Source organism: Podarcis melisellensis (assembly GCF_964234715.1).
Source record: "Podarcis melisellensis genome assembly, chromosome: 10".
Classification (NCBI taxonomy): domain Eukaryota; kingdom Metazoa; phylum Chordata; class Lepidosauria; order Squamata; family Lacertidae; genus Podarcis; species Podarcis melisellensis.
Window position 1 is genome coordinate 6,632,434 of NC_138542.1, and position 12,640 is coordinate 6,645,073.

The window sequence follows — 12,640 nt, forward strand, 5'->3', positions numbered from 1 at the left end:
TATTACATTTTTTTGTATATCATGACAGGGGAAAGGGTTAATCAGCCCCTTGCCCCTTCTTGCTCTTCTTCTGTTAAATACTGCTTCCCAGGCTAATTTCCCACTCAAATAAATGCTTTTTGGGGAAAGACATGGAATTCTAGGTCATGTCTCTGTAGAGGAAAAAAACAACAAACCCTTTATGCTAGACTCATTCCAAAAGTTGAATTAAAAACCTTTTGTCAGCTTTACTGCCCCCAGTGTCTTTGGCTACAGCATGTTGCACATGTTATATTCCTTCATTAAACAAATTATTTCTCCATTTGTTTTCATCATAGCACTGACATAACTGTGGACCCAACTGCAGTATTTCTGGAGCAACGATCCCTAGAAAATACTCATGTCTCCAAAAGATAAAAATGAACTCCCATCAGAGGATGAGATTGTGTGCAGTTTTGTACTGCCCATGCATTTCTTTTGCCAGCCAGTCCCACGAGCCTACTACCGTCTTCAAGGCCACTTGATTTCTCCTGACAGCTGTGACAACAAAACCTGTACTTGACAAACTGTGAAGAAAATTAAGAATAATATCGAATTTCCAGGAGCAATTACAGTACACAGCTACAGGGAGCATACATTAATTGCCATGGCAATGACATCTTTGTGAATGTTCCATAAATCAATAACAGCAGATGCCCGCATGCAACACGCAAGGTGAGATGTGTGGCAGGACAGCATAAGGAGCATTTGTCTCCATCAATGTACAATTAAATACTGGCAAAAAATGCTTTCAGTATATTTCTACTGAGTCTCTCTGTGTGTTTTCTTATTTTTTCCTTCAAAGAAAACCTGTAAGTAAGTTGGCATAAGTGACTGGCGGTGGGGAATGAATTCCCCCTTCTTTCCCCCTTGTATGGGCCTTATAATTACCTGAGGTATGTGCTGTTACGTCGCTCTTTGATTCTTCACATACAGGCAAAACCTCTTTGCATCTTCACTCATGGCAAATAACAGCACTTTCAGAAAGTGCTTGCTAAGCTGTCTTTGTGAATCTTAATATATGCACTCAAAGTATCTTGTGATATCACATTTATTCTTGCAGACAGAATGTGCTAACTGATTAACAAGAAGAAGTCAAATGGAACAAGTGACTTTGGAAGTGCTGGAAAAATTAATCCAGAAACAGTGGTTCTAAGGAGCAAGAACAGGAGTCCCTAATATTTTCTAAATACCCATGGGTATATCTCTACAAAAGAAGAATTTACATCAGAATTGGTCCGAAAGACAAATTAACCAGCTGATAAACTCTGCTATCACTTGACCTCACTGCCACCACACCTCTCCCTCTCCTGGTAAGCAGCACCAACCAGGTTCCAGGAGGGTGTTGCTCCATCCCACCAAGTGAGCCACTTCTGATCTCCTGACATGTATGTATACATACAGTGGTACCTCGCAAGACGAAATTAATTAGTTCTGCGAGTTTTTTCGTCTTGCGAATTTTTCGTCTTGCGAAGCACGGATTCCCATAGGTATTAACGGTTTTAAGAAAAAGGAAACAAACCTGCAAGACGTTTTCGTCTTGCGAAGCAAGCCCATAGGGAAATTCGTCTTGCGAAGCAACTCAAAAAACGAAAAACTCTTTCGTCTTGCGAGTTTTTCGTCTTACGAGGCATTCGTCTTGCGAGGTACCACTGTAGATTTGTAAAGCCTTAAACGGCTCAGGACCGCAATACCTCAAGGACTGCCTCTTTCCATATGAACCGGACCCTGAGATCATCTTCTGAGGCCCTTCTTCAAATGCCTCCTGCCCAAGAGGTCCAAGAATGGGCCTTCTCTGCAGTGGCTCCCTGTCTGTGGAATGCTCTCCCTAGGGAAGTTTTCCTGGTGCCTTCATTGTACACCTTTAGGCACCTGGCATAAACATTCCTTTTTAACCAGGCCTTTGGTTGATCTGATTGAAATCCTATGCCCTTTTAAAATGTGCGTTTTTTGGGGGAGAGGGTTATTGGGTTGTTGTTGTTGTTATATATTTTGAGACCTTCAGGTATAGGGTGGTAAAGGTAAAGGGACCCCTGACCATTAGTTCCAGCAGTGGATGACTCTGGGGTTGCGGCGCTCATCTCGTTTTATTGGCCAAGGGAGCCGGCGTACAGCTTCCGGGTCATGCGGCCAGCATGACTAAGCTACTTCTGGAGAACCAGAGCAGCGCACGGAAACACTGTTTACCTTCCTGCTGGAGGTGTACCTGTTTATCTACTTGTACTGTGATGTGCTTTTGAACTGCTAGGTTGGCAGAAGCAGGGATCGAGCAACGGGAGCTCACCCCATTGTGGGGATTCGAACCGCCAACCTTCTGATCGGCAAGTCCTAGGCACTGTGGTTTAACCCACAGCACCACCCGCGTCCCTCCTATAGGGTGGTACATAAGTTCAAAAATAAATAAATAAATAAATAAATAATGCTTACTTTTAAACAGACAAAGGAATCCAGTACTGAAGTATAGTTGTACATTGCTCCTGGCAATGTTATCCAATGAAGATACATGTGCAGGTAAAGGGACTCCTGACCATTAGGTCCAGTTGTGGACGACTCTGGGGTTGCGGCGCTCATCTCGCTTTACTGGCCAAGGGAGCCAGCGTACAGCTTCTGGGTCATGTGGCCAGCATGACTAAGCTACTTCTGGCGAACCAGAGCAGCGCACGGAAACGCCATTTACCTTCCTGCCGGAGCGGTACCTATTTATCTACTTGCACTTTGATGTGCTTTCGAACTGCTAGGTTGGCAAGAGCTGGGACCGAGCAATGGGAGCTCACCCCGTCGAGGGGATTCAAACCGCCAACCTTCGAATCAGCAAGCCCTAGGCTCTGTGGTTTAACCCACAGTGCCACAGGATAACTATTTCAATAAAGCCCAAAGTTACTCTGAGTTTAACCCAGCAGCAATTCTGACTATCAAACAGGGAAGTCAAGAAATACCCAGCTAGCCCCCTCTCTGATGACCTGCCGCTGCAGTCAAAGACTAGTTGTAGCCCTTAGACCCATAGGTTTGCTAGGTGACCTTGGACTGGTCACTCTATCTTGATCTAACCTACCTCAAAGGATTATTGTGAGGATAAAGGTGAGGAAGAACCATGTACACACAGCCTTGAGTTCCTGGGATGAAAGGCGGGATAGAGAGCAAAGGACTCTCTAAATAGAACTGCCTCTTACTGTGGAATCCATTATACAAAGAATTCAGTGGAAAAGGTACATAAAACTATATAGATTGTTCTGCTCCACTGGCAGCCGCTTTCCTTAATTCATACATTATACATAACATGAAAAATACTTCTAGAATGGAAGTCCCACTTTCAGGAAGGAAATGAAATTCTAAAATCCTCATCACTATCATTATTACCATGCATTGAACAGGGAAAGAAGAGTCGTTACCAGATTGCTCTGGGAAGGTACAAGGGCATAGCCGAGGGGAACTACCGTATTTTTCGCCCTATAGGACGCTCTTTTCCCCCTCCAAAAATGAAGGGGAAATCTGTGTGCGTCCTATGGGGCGAATACAGGCTTTCGCTGAAGCTTGGAGAGCGAGAGGAGTCGGTGCGCACCGACCCCTCTCGCTCTCCAGGCTTCAGGAAGCTATCAGTAAGCCTTGGGAGCCCACGGGAGTTCCCGCAGGGCTCTCCACGCTGCGGATAGCAGCCTGCCGCCCGGTGCGCATGGTGCCCTGAAACAGAGCGCCCCGCAGGGCTCCCTAGGCTGCGGATAGCAGCCTGCTGCACGGAGTGCGGGGCGCGCTGAAGCAGAGCGCCCCGCGCTTTGGGCAGACATCAGCCAGCCCCACAAGCTTGGGGGACAGCGGTGAGGTGCAGCGCCGCCATCCCACTGTTCCCCGACCTGGTTTGGGGGGGGGAAATAAAGGGGAAATTTTTTTCCTTTCTTTCCCCCCCCCAAAAAATTAGGTGCGTCCTATGGGACGGAGCATCCTATGGGACGAAAAATACGGTAGGTTTGGGCTCTATGTAGTAAAACCCTTAAATACTGTAGTGCATAATGGGACTGAGGCATAATCGTATGAGAATAAGGCTCACCAAAATGAAAGGGACATAATTCTGAGTAGGAATGTATAGGTGGCTTTGACTGTAGTATACAGTGGTACCTCAGGTTACATATGCTTCAGGTTACATACGCTTCAGGTTACAGACTCCGCCAACCCAGAAATAGTACCTTGGGTTAAGAACTTTGCTTCAGGATGAGAACAGAAATCGTGCTCCGGCGGCACGGTGGCAGCAGAAGGCCCCATTAGCTAAAGTGGTGCTTCAGGTTAAGAACAGTTTCAGGTTAAGAACGGACCTCTGGAACCAATTAAGTACTTAACCCGAGGTACCACAGTATTATACTCAGCTGCTGATATTGTTTCCAAAATATGTAGCCTTTCATTACATATACAGTTAATCCATAAATATCTAAAGGAGCGCCCACATTCTCAAATAATATTAAATTCAAAACATGAGAAGGGTACAAAAACCCCCACAGCAACAAGGTAATTTGCACAACTGCAGCGATAGTGTATTTTCATTCAACCAACAACTCCTACTAAACCGAGTCTGTCAAAATCATCTTAAATACAAGTGCTTCAGCTTAAGTGTGTTATGGGTGGGGCTGTAGACAGCCAGCACTTAACTGGGGAAGCACATCCTTCTCCATGAAAATGACTGTTGTACCTTGGCTCATGGTAGTTGAGATAGGAATAATGTTCCAGCAGTTTCCACGTAATCCCATTGTCATATGAATAGTGCAGCAATACTCCTTCTCCAGGCTGATCAGGCGCTTTGCAGGTACTCAGGACGGATTTGCTTCCAAGCCTTAAGGTGAACTGGAGGAACCTAGATAACAAAGGGATGGATCCTTGTAAATTGCAATTTATACAGCACTCTCTTCCTAGAACTGTGGTTGTTTTTTTTTAATCTTAAAAAATCTAGACAAGCCAAGGAAAACAATATTTATAGGGTCTTTGTGAAGCTGAAATTGTTTATTCAGTCCAGCAACGCAATGTGGAATATATTGTTTTAAAATGCCAATCATTATTGCCTTCAATTATTTATTAGGAACCGGGGGGGTGGAGGAGATATCGAATGGATCTAATCAGCTGCCACAAGCTGTCAAAATAAATATAACCTCATAAATAATTAATTAGCACTTGGCTCCAACACTCACTTTTGATATTAATGCCGCATGTTTGCAAACTCAGGCATACAATAGTTGCCCCCAAATGTATTAAATACTTAGCGCTGCAGATAAAGCAAATGAATTTTAAAATTAAATTCCACACAACCAAAATCAAATAAGAAGTATATTAAGTAACATGTTAGATCAATTTTCTCTATTGGAGGCTGCGAGTTTTAATACATGATACCCGAGGCTCTCTGGATCCTGTGTTGTAATGTCTTATTTCCATTTATTTCTGTTTACCTGGACTGTGAGCTGTCAAGGAAAGAAGTGATAAGCTGACGCCTCCCGTCTTTGTTAAAAACCAAGGCTTTGCCACTCGCTAGGACTCCACAACCAAAACTTATTTCAGCACCACGGATAGAGTAAAAATTGTGATACGAAGAAAGCCTAGAATTGCCAAAACTCTCAGATATAAACATAGGAAAGGTCTGGGAGGCCATTTCACATGCCGGCCCTGAAAAGCCAGGATCACATCTGTAATAAAACATAAGAATTTTATGTTCAGCTAAATATTCTAGGTATTATAAAGATCAAGTCATGGAACGTGCAAGATCAAGTCATGGATAAAGTCAGATGTCTTCAGACATAACAACCATAATGCTGTATAAAACTTCAAAAAATTAAATTAAGTCTACCCAGCTACCATTCCTTTTCAGTTTTAAATCTCTACAAATATATATATATATTTAAAGCACATTCAAACATTCTTTTGCTAAACTGCGGAAATCCTGTCCCGAGACAACAAAACTCTTCTACTTGACAGTAATACCTATTTACTGCAGTGGAATTTATTATAGGGCAGTCTGTCCTCTGCCTTGCCCAGACTAAAATAACATATGGCAGGAATTCCAAAAATCCAAGAAGCTGTGTTATATGTTATAACAGCAACTAGATTAGGAAAAGGAAACTGAATGGTCAAAATAAAAACATAACAGCAGAGAGAGAAATGTAATACAGTGGTACCTTGGTTCTCAAATGTCTTGGTAGTCAAACCAAGAGAGGGTAGTAAGTGTTTCAGTTTTCAAACATTTTTTGGAAGCTGAACATCCGATGCAGCTGTTGGCTACTGTTTCTGGGGCACCTGCACCAATCAGAAGCTGCGCCTTGATTAAGTTTGGCGCTTTTGTTTTTGCTAGCTATTTTGCATTTTTGTTTTTGAGGCTTTTTCGGTTAATTTGTTTTTGTGACTGTGTGGAACCCAGTTCAGCTACTGAGTGATTGTGTGACTGCGGAAATGGATAAAAGCCCCCCATCCAAATAATGACTATCATCAGTGCATCTACAATATTGTCTTTTTTTAATATTACAGTATATTGATTATTGCTTTCAATTTATGGATCAATGGTCTTGTTAGATAGTAAAATTCATGTTAAATTGCTGTTTTAGGTTTGTTTGTTTTTTAAATGTCTGGAATGGATTAATCCATTATGCATTACTTTCTATGGGAAAGTGCGACTTGGTTTTAGAACGCTTTGGTTTTGGAATGGACTTCCGGAACGGATTAAGTTTGAGAACCAAGGTACCACTGTACAGGTATGAAAACAGGAATCCCCGCCTTCATTGTTCTCTCTGTGTCCCACTGTCTCTTCTCCAGCAAACCACGAGCTGTAACTCCAAGGTTTGTTCCTAGGTTTATAGTTCATAGTTTGCCTGAAGGAAACACAGCACTGCAGCAGCAGGAGGACTAGGGGAAGAATGTGATAGCTCTAGACTCCTCTCCAGGAACCCTAACCCTTGTGAGTTCACACTAAGCTGTGGTATGGCTTAGCATGATGTGGAAATCAGCTCCCTGTTGACATGGCTTGGTACATCCTAAGTGCAACAAATCAGAGCCCTACCCACACCCAACAGGTGTCATTCATAGTCCTTTGGATGTGTGGGCAGAAATAGGTTCACACTTCCGGTCTGACCCAAACAAAGCAAGTTGCTAGAAGTGTTTCATGGCAACACTCTGAAAAAGTCAAATTTTTTTGAAGGGTTCAATGGAACACCTGAGATAACCTTACTTTGCCACTCGCTAACCTATTTTGCACAAAGCGGTAGGGGTAACATATGGCAGAGGACTCCCATTATTATTATTTTTTGTGGTTGGGAATCATGGGAAATTTCCAAGCTTTCATGATCCCCAGCTGCAGATGACAGCTCCATGGCCAAAGAGAGGCGTGGCCTCATTTCTGCTTGTGACTGACACTGAGGCCAGAAACCTAGGCCCAGCTACCACTCAATCAAAAAGGGACTCTGCTACAAAGGTGACAGACAAAGATATATTTTTTAATTAATAGATTTGGTGAAAGCAGTTACCGTATTTTTTGCTCTATAAGACTCACTTTTCCCCTCCTAAAAAGTAAGGGGAAATGTGTCTGCGTCTTATGGAGCGAATGCAGGCTGCGCAGCTATCCCAGAAGCCAGAACAGCAAGAGGGATTGCTGCTTTCACTGCGCAGCGATCCCTCTGGCTGTTCTGGCTTCTGAGATTCAGAATATTTTTTTTTCTTGTTTTTCTCCTCCAAAAACTAGATGTGTCTTGTGGTCTGGTGCGTCTTATAGAGCAAAAAATACGGTAGGTGACCAGTCCACATAACCAGAACCCTAGCAAATAGAGGCTGAGGCTCCGAGGCTAATGGAGTCAGTCTCAAACACCTGATGAAGCAAAACTTCAGTGCATCTATTGTTATTGTTGGATGGTAAATGTTAAAAGTTAGGGTGACCATTGGAGTGTCAGTTAGAGGAACTTTAAAATGCTCCAAAACCTCTGGAGAAAAGACAAATAATTTTTGAAGTAGTGGGTATGCAGCTCATGGAAGATGCTTTCCTCCCTGCAGCTGAAGCTATGCCTTTTGCCACTGCCAGTTGGGAGAAGTAATAATAGGTATGGTAAACAAATAAAGGCGGAAGACAAAGGGAGCAACCCATCAGGTGGTGCTGCAGTCCATGTTACATGGCGGATCCCAGGTAGGCCCCTCTGAAACACTGCAGTAGTATTTGGCAAATAGCACTGCCCTCACCTTATGCCACATAAGAGGACCTGATAATTGTTTTGATTCCATATGGGCTGAATGAATGACAGAATGACTTAACAAGAGTCCGGTCTAAGCGAGGCGAGAACTCTTCTTCTTGATAACCACTTGTAGAGGATCCTGCCTATTCTACCAGGAGAGGGTGCATTCCCAGAGGACAGACTATCTTACAACCTAGAAAGAACCATAATATGAAACACAAATACATTGGCCAGTGGTTTATGTCAGACTTACTTGCAGCCATTTCTACTGCACTGCCCTCGACCTGAGCAGAATTTGAGGCAAGATGGCCCAATGTAAACTGCAGATAAAGAAAACTAGTTATATTAAATTCTGGGACAAAGAAAAAACAAACAAGGCACAGATATACTGACTTCATAATATCAAGCAAGAATAGGATATTTACCTTTGATCCAAGCAATGTGACTGTGTAAGTGATAGATTTATAGTGAATATATGGATGGATGCATTTGTTAACTATGACTCTGACTGAAACAAAACTTGCTCTTGCAAGATGATTTATGTTCTTTTGAATATTGTTACAATTAAGTTTATGATTTGGATATTTTTTGGACATTTGCCCCTTTTTTGCAGGAAACTGATATTGATAAGCAGTTTTCCAAAAATAGCCTTACTATATCGATTATCCAGGAGCTCAATAAGACCCAAGACAAATACAAGAAAGCCAGCAATGGATATGAATAACACACAATGAGTGTGTGAAAACCTAAGAAGTTAGTAATGATCAATACAGTACAACATTTCAAATAACACTGTATAGCATGTACATGCTATGACAACAAACTCTAGTGTCTAGCAGGGGACCCAGCACTCTCATAGACTCCCATGTGAACAAAATCATTCCATTTAACCGGCATGATACTGAAATTGTCCCTGGTTTGGCCCTGTTTTTCCACTGGAAACTTTGAAGCTAGCACTGGAAAGCCTTGCCATTGCCATGTTCAGGCCCAAACTAGCAAGCTAAATATGTATTTCTGATGGAAAATTCATGCGGACTTGTTTTGGTTTCAAAACATGAACATTCAGTCACCAATTGTGCTGCCATTGTTCTGTTTAGAATTTTCTTATGTGCTGCTTTAGCCTTACGGTTTTTTCATGGATACCCTCTTAATAACAATACACAGTGAAAAGTGTTTGATGTCCATTTTCCTTCATTTGGGGGACGTCACCACACACAATCCAAAACATTAATATTGCCTCAAAAACTCAAAAACAGTTAATCCCTAGTTAATGCAAAAAATAAAAATGTGCATGTGTGAATAACATTACAACAAAAAACAGCAGGAATTAACTATCACACATTTTAATATCACTTATCAAAGGTTCTTCCCCATTTCCCCTTCCATAAGATTAATAGCACAATCCTAGTCATGTCTACTCAGTTTCACTGAGTTCAGTAAGGCTCACTCCTAAATAAGTATGTATAGGTCTGCAGCTTTAATTCATGTAAGGCATGTCCTGTAAAAACTGAGTTACATGGTGCAGCTTTTGGACTGCAACTTGTTTAAAAGAAGAAGTGTACTCCGTTTTTCATACTTCCTAGCTTGATGCAAAATTTTCGTTAAAGCAACAACACACTCACAGATCAACATCAGAGATCTTGGCCTGAAAACCTGCATTTATAATAAAATAATGTTAAAATTTATCCTATTTCTTTGTGGGGATATTAGTGAACTCTCACATTCTTTCGCAGAGCTTTGCACATTTTTCAGCTTTCTTGTTCCTCAAATATGTTTACTATAAAACCAGCTATATAGTATGTCACTCACAAATGAAGTGCTACATTGTAAAATGATTTTGCTTTGAGCATGCCCTTCTTATTTTATTAACAGATCTCATATGACTTAATCTACATATCTACTGGCAATAAGGCCTGCTAAACGAGGACTGTGGGACTCGGAGCAGGCTTTGAAATTCTGCCTACTTTCTCCCTGCCTCTTCCTTCTTGCAAATGAATTCCTTGCCCACTCAGGATTAAAATGAAACCAGCCATACTCCTACACCCACTCTGGAGACTCAGTTTAAACACAATTATAAAAGTGAAAATAGGAGTGTGTGGTTGATTGCACTCAGATGGATGTAGTGATAGTTAGCTGTAATATTTAAACCCATGCAGAGAAGTGTCCGGGCAGTTCCTGTGCAAGAGACAGGGAGAGTGAAGAGAAATGGACATTAGGAGAGCATGTGGTGGCAAATCTCTAAACCTTGGTTTCCTGGTACATCTGGACCTAGCCAGAGAAATCATTCCTGCAACTCCACATGGGGCTGTGTAATAGGACACATGCATTATTATTATTTTTTAAATTACATACGTAAATCAGGTTTATGTTTTCAAAACAATTTCTAGGATTTCCCTATATTTTTCTCTCTCTCTCTCTTTCTGTGTAAGTCAGGCATGTCCAAAGTCCATTGTTTCAGGGGCCTAATCCAGCCTGCCGACCCCCGTGGCAGTATATGTCCTGGGGTAAAATCTTAAAAAAAGCTCAGCAACTTCAAAAAAGCTCAACAACTTTGGTCAACCCACACACATCAAATCTGGGCCCCTTTGAAAAAAGTTTGGGCACCCCTGGTATATGCATTTGCCTGCTTCAGTGCATGATGTTATATCCTAAGATTCTGCAAGCCATTTAGATTGGAAAAAGGATATTTAGCCTCACTTTAATAAAGAAAACAACAACACCTTGGGGGGGGGAGTGCTTAAGAAACTGGGGTCCCTACCATTTTTATCATATTGCGAAACACAAAGGCACTCACTGAGAAGGGAGCACAGACAATAAGCACTATTGAGGCACAATGATGATGGTAATGAATACTACTAACTGTTGTCAATTGCCCACATGTTTCCAAGAATTGGTCCTGTTTGCCTCCATCGAATCCTGGTATCTCTAGTTAATGCTGCATTTGGAAGTGGAATAGTTATTCGGTTCCACCTGAAACAAACATATGAGCCTTCAAACTTACAAGTCGATTTAGAGTTATAATAGTGTCATACCAGTTGCAGATGCTTCATTCACTCACAAAGACAAAGGGTACCCTAGTATTTAAGGATCACAGCGTCTTAAACTCTAGGAGCATGTGGAGTGGATAGAGTAGCTTAAGTCCAAATGCATGCAACTGTATTTGCATATATTCATTCCTTAATATCCTTGCCTCACTCTCCCCAACCCAAATCTAAATTTAGCTTGTAAGCTCTCTGGCTATCATCACTGAAGCAGATTATTCTAGCTGCTCTCAATCCTTCAAATTATTGTTATACAAATAGGAACTTTGGAAACAATTCTGGAACGAACATATAATGTTCAAGGAAAGTAGAGTAAGAGCCTTTATGCCAAATCCTTATTATACTGGGATTTGCCCATACTTGAGGAAGCCTTAATGACATCACTCATAAAAGGTTTACTTTACACTTGTAATGTAACTTTATTGCTGCTTAACGAGGACTCATATATAGCCATGTAGGTTTGAATATGCAGAGGGAGTTAACCATAAGCAACTGTTTAGGCTTGATATAATTCTGAAGAAATTCACATTTATTTAATAGATTTATCAAATCATTTTTCAGTTACTATGGGTCCTGAAAACATCAGGTTGTCCTTCTTACAATTAAAACATCCTGAGGTGAATAAAATTTCTTAGCATAACATCAGATGCCTTCCTCCATTTGTCACAGAGAAGAGCTAAGACACTGACATCATATCCGTTGCTTTCCTGAGTCACGAGCAATTTCCTCTTGCATCATTTTTGCACCAGAGCTATTTAGAGTGAACTTCCTTACCCGCTGTAGTTTTCCGAGGCATAGACTGTGCTGTGAGGAAGGTGAGACCCGACACATGTCTCTGGCAAACATTCAGAATGAAGTAAGGACCAGGATCGGCCATGGTTGGTGGAGAACTCCAAACTGACACTAGGAACCCAAAGAAACAGAGAAGTAAAATGGGCTATTCATCCCACACTAGCTGAGATTAATAGCAAGAACACACAAAAGCTTTAAAATCATGGCTTATTTAATAATTGATCCCCTGGATGCTGAAGTATGAAATGCCTGTGAGTGCTGAACATTCAAGATGAAACAGACATGAAGCACAGTGCGTTAAAAGATGAGATGGTAACCCTTGTCAGGAAGTGTTTAGCTGATGGGTGTGAGAGCAGTTTCTGCAAGTCTGACTTGCCCAGCAGGCTGTTGTTTTTCACATTGGGTTTAAAGAGGATTGATGCCAGGACTGGTGTGTCAAGAAGGAGGCAGACCAAAGGGGAACTGAGAGGTAAGGCCTGTGTGCTCCTACTGCTAATAGGTTTCTCAAACCATTTTGTGGAGGGGTCAGGAGGCTGAGCAGGCGATTGAGTTGGGTTATTTATATTTCATAAGTTCAGAACAATCAGGGATAAAAGGCCAAGCTGTGCA

General features: G+C 41.8%; 1 protein-coding gene across 3 annotated transcripts in view; it reads right to left on the minus strand.

Annotated features, from left to right (window-relative positions):
- The window catches only part of RELN (reelin), a 300,039-nt gene that overhangs the window by 116,901 nt on the left and 170,498 nt on the right, over positions 1 to 12,640 (minus strand). For all 3 annotated transcript variants that reach the window (XM_081927578.1, XM_081927577.1, XM_081927579.1), the window contains 5 exons: positions 12,014 to 12,142; positions 11,059 to 11,168; positions 8,452 to 8,518; positions 5,442 to 5,675; positions 4,694 to 4,855 (listed from right to left, as the gene is read on the minus strand). In XM_081927578.1, coding sequence (XP_081783704.1) covers positions 4,694 to 4,855; positions 5,442 to 5,675; positions 8,452 to 8,518; positions 11,059 to 11,168; positions 12,014 to 12,142 — 702 coding nt within the window. The remainder of the gene's footprint in view (positions 1 to 4,693; positions 4,856 to 5,441; positions 5,676 to 8,451; positions 8,519 to 11,058; positions 11,169 to 12,013; positions 12,143 to 12,640) is intronic.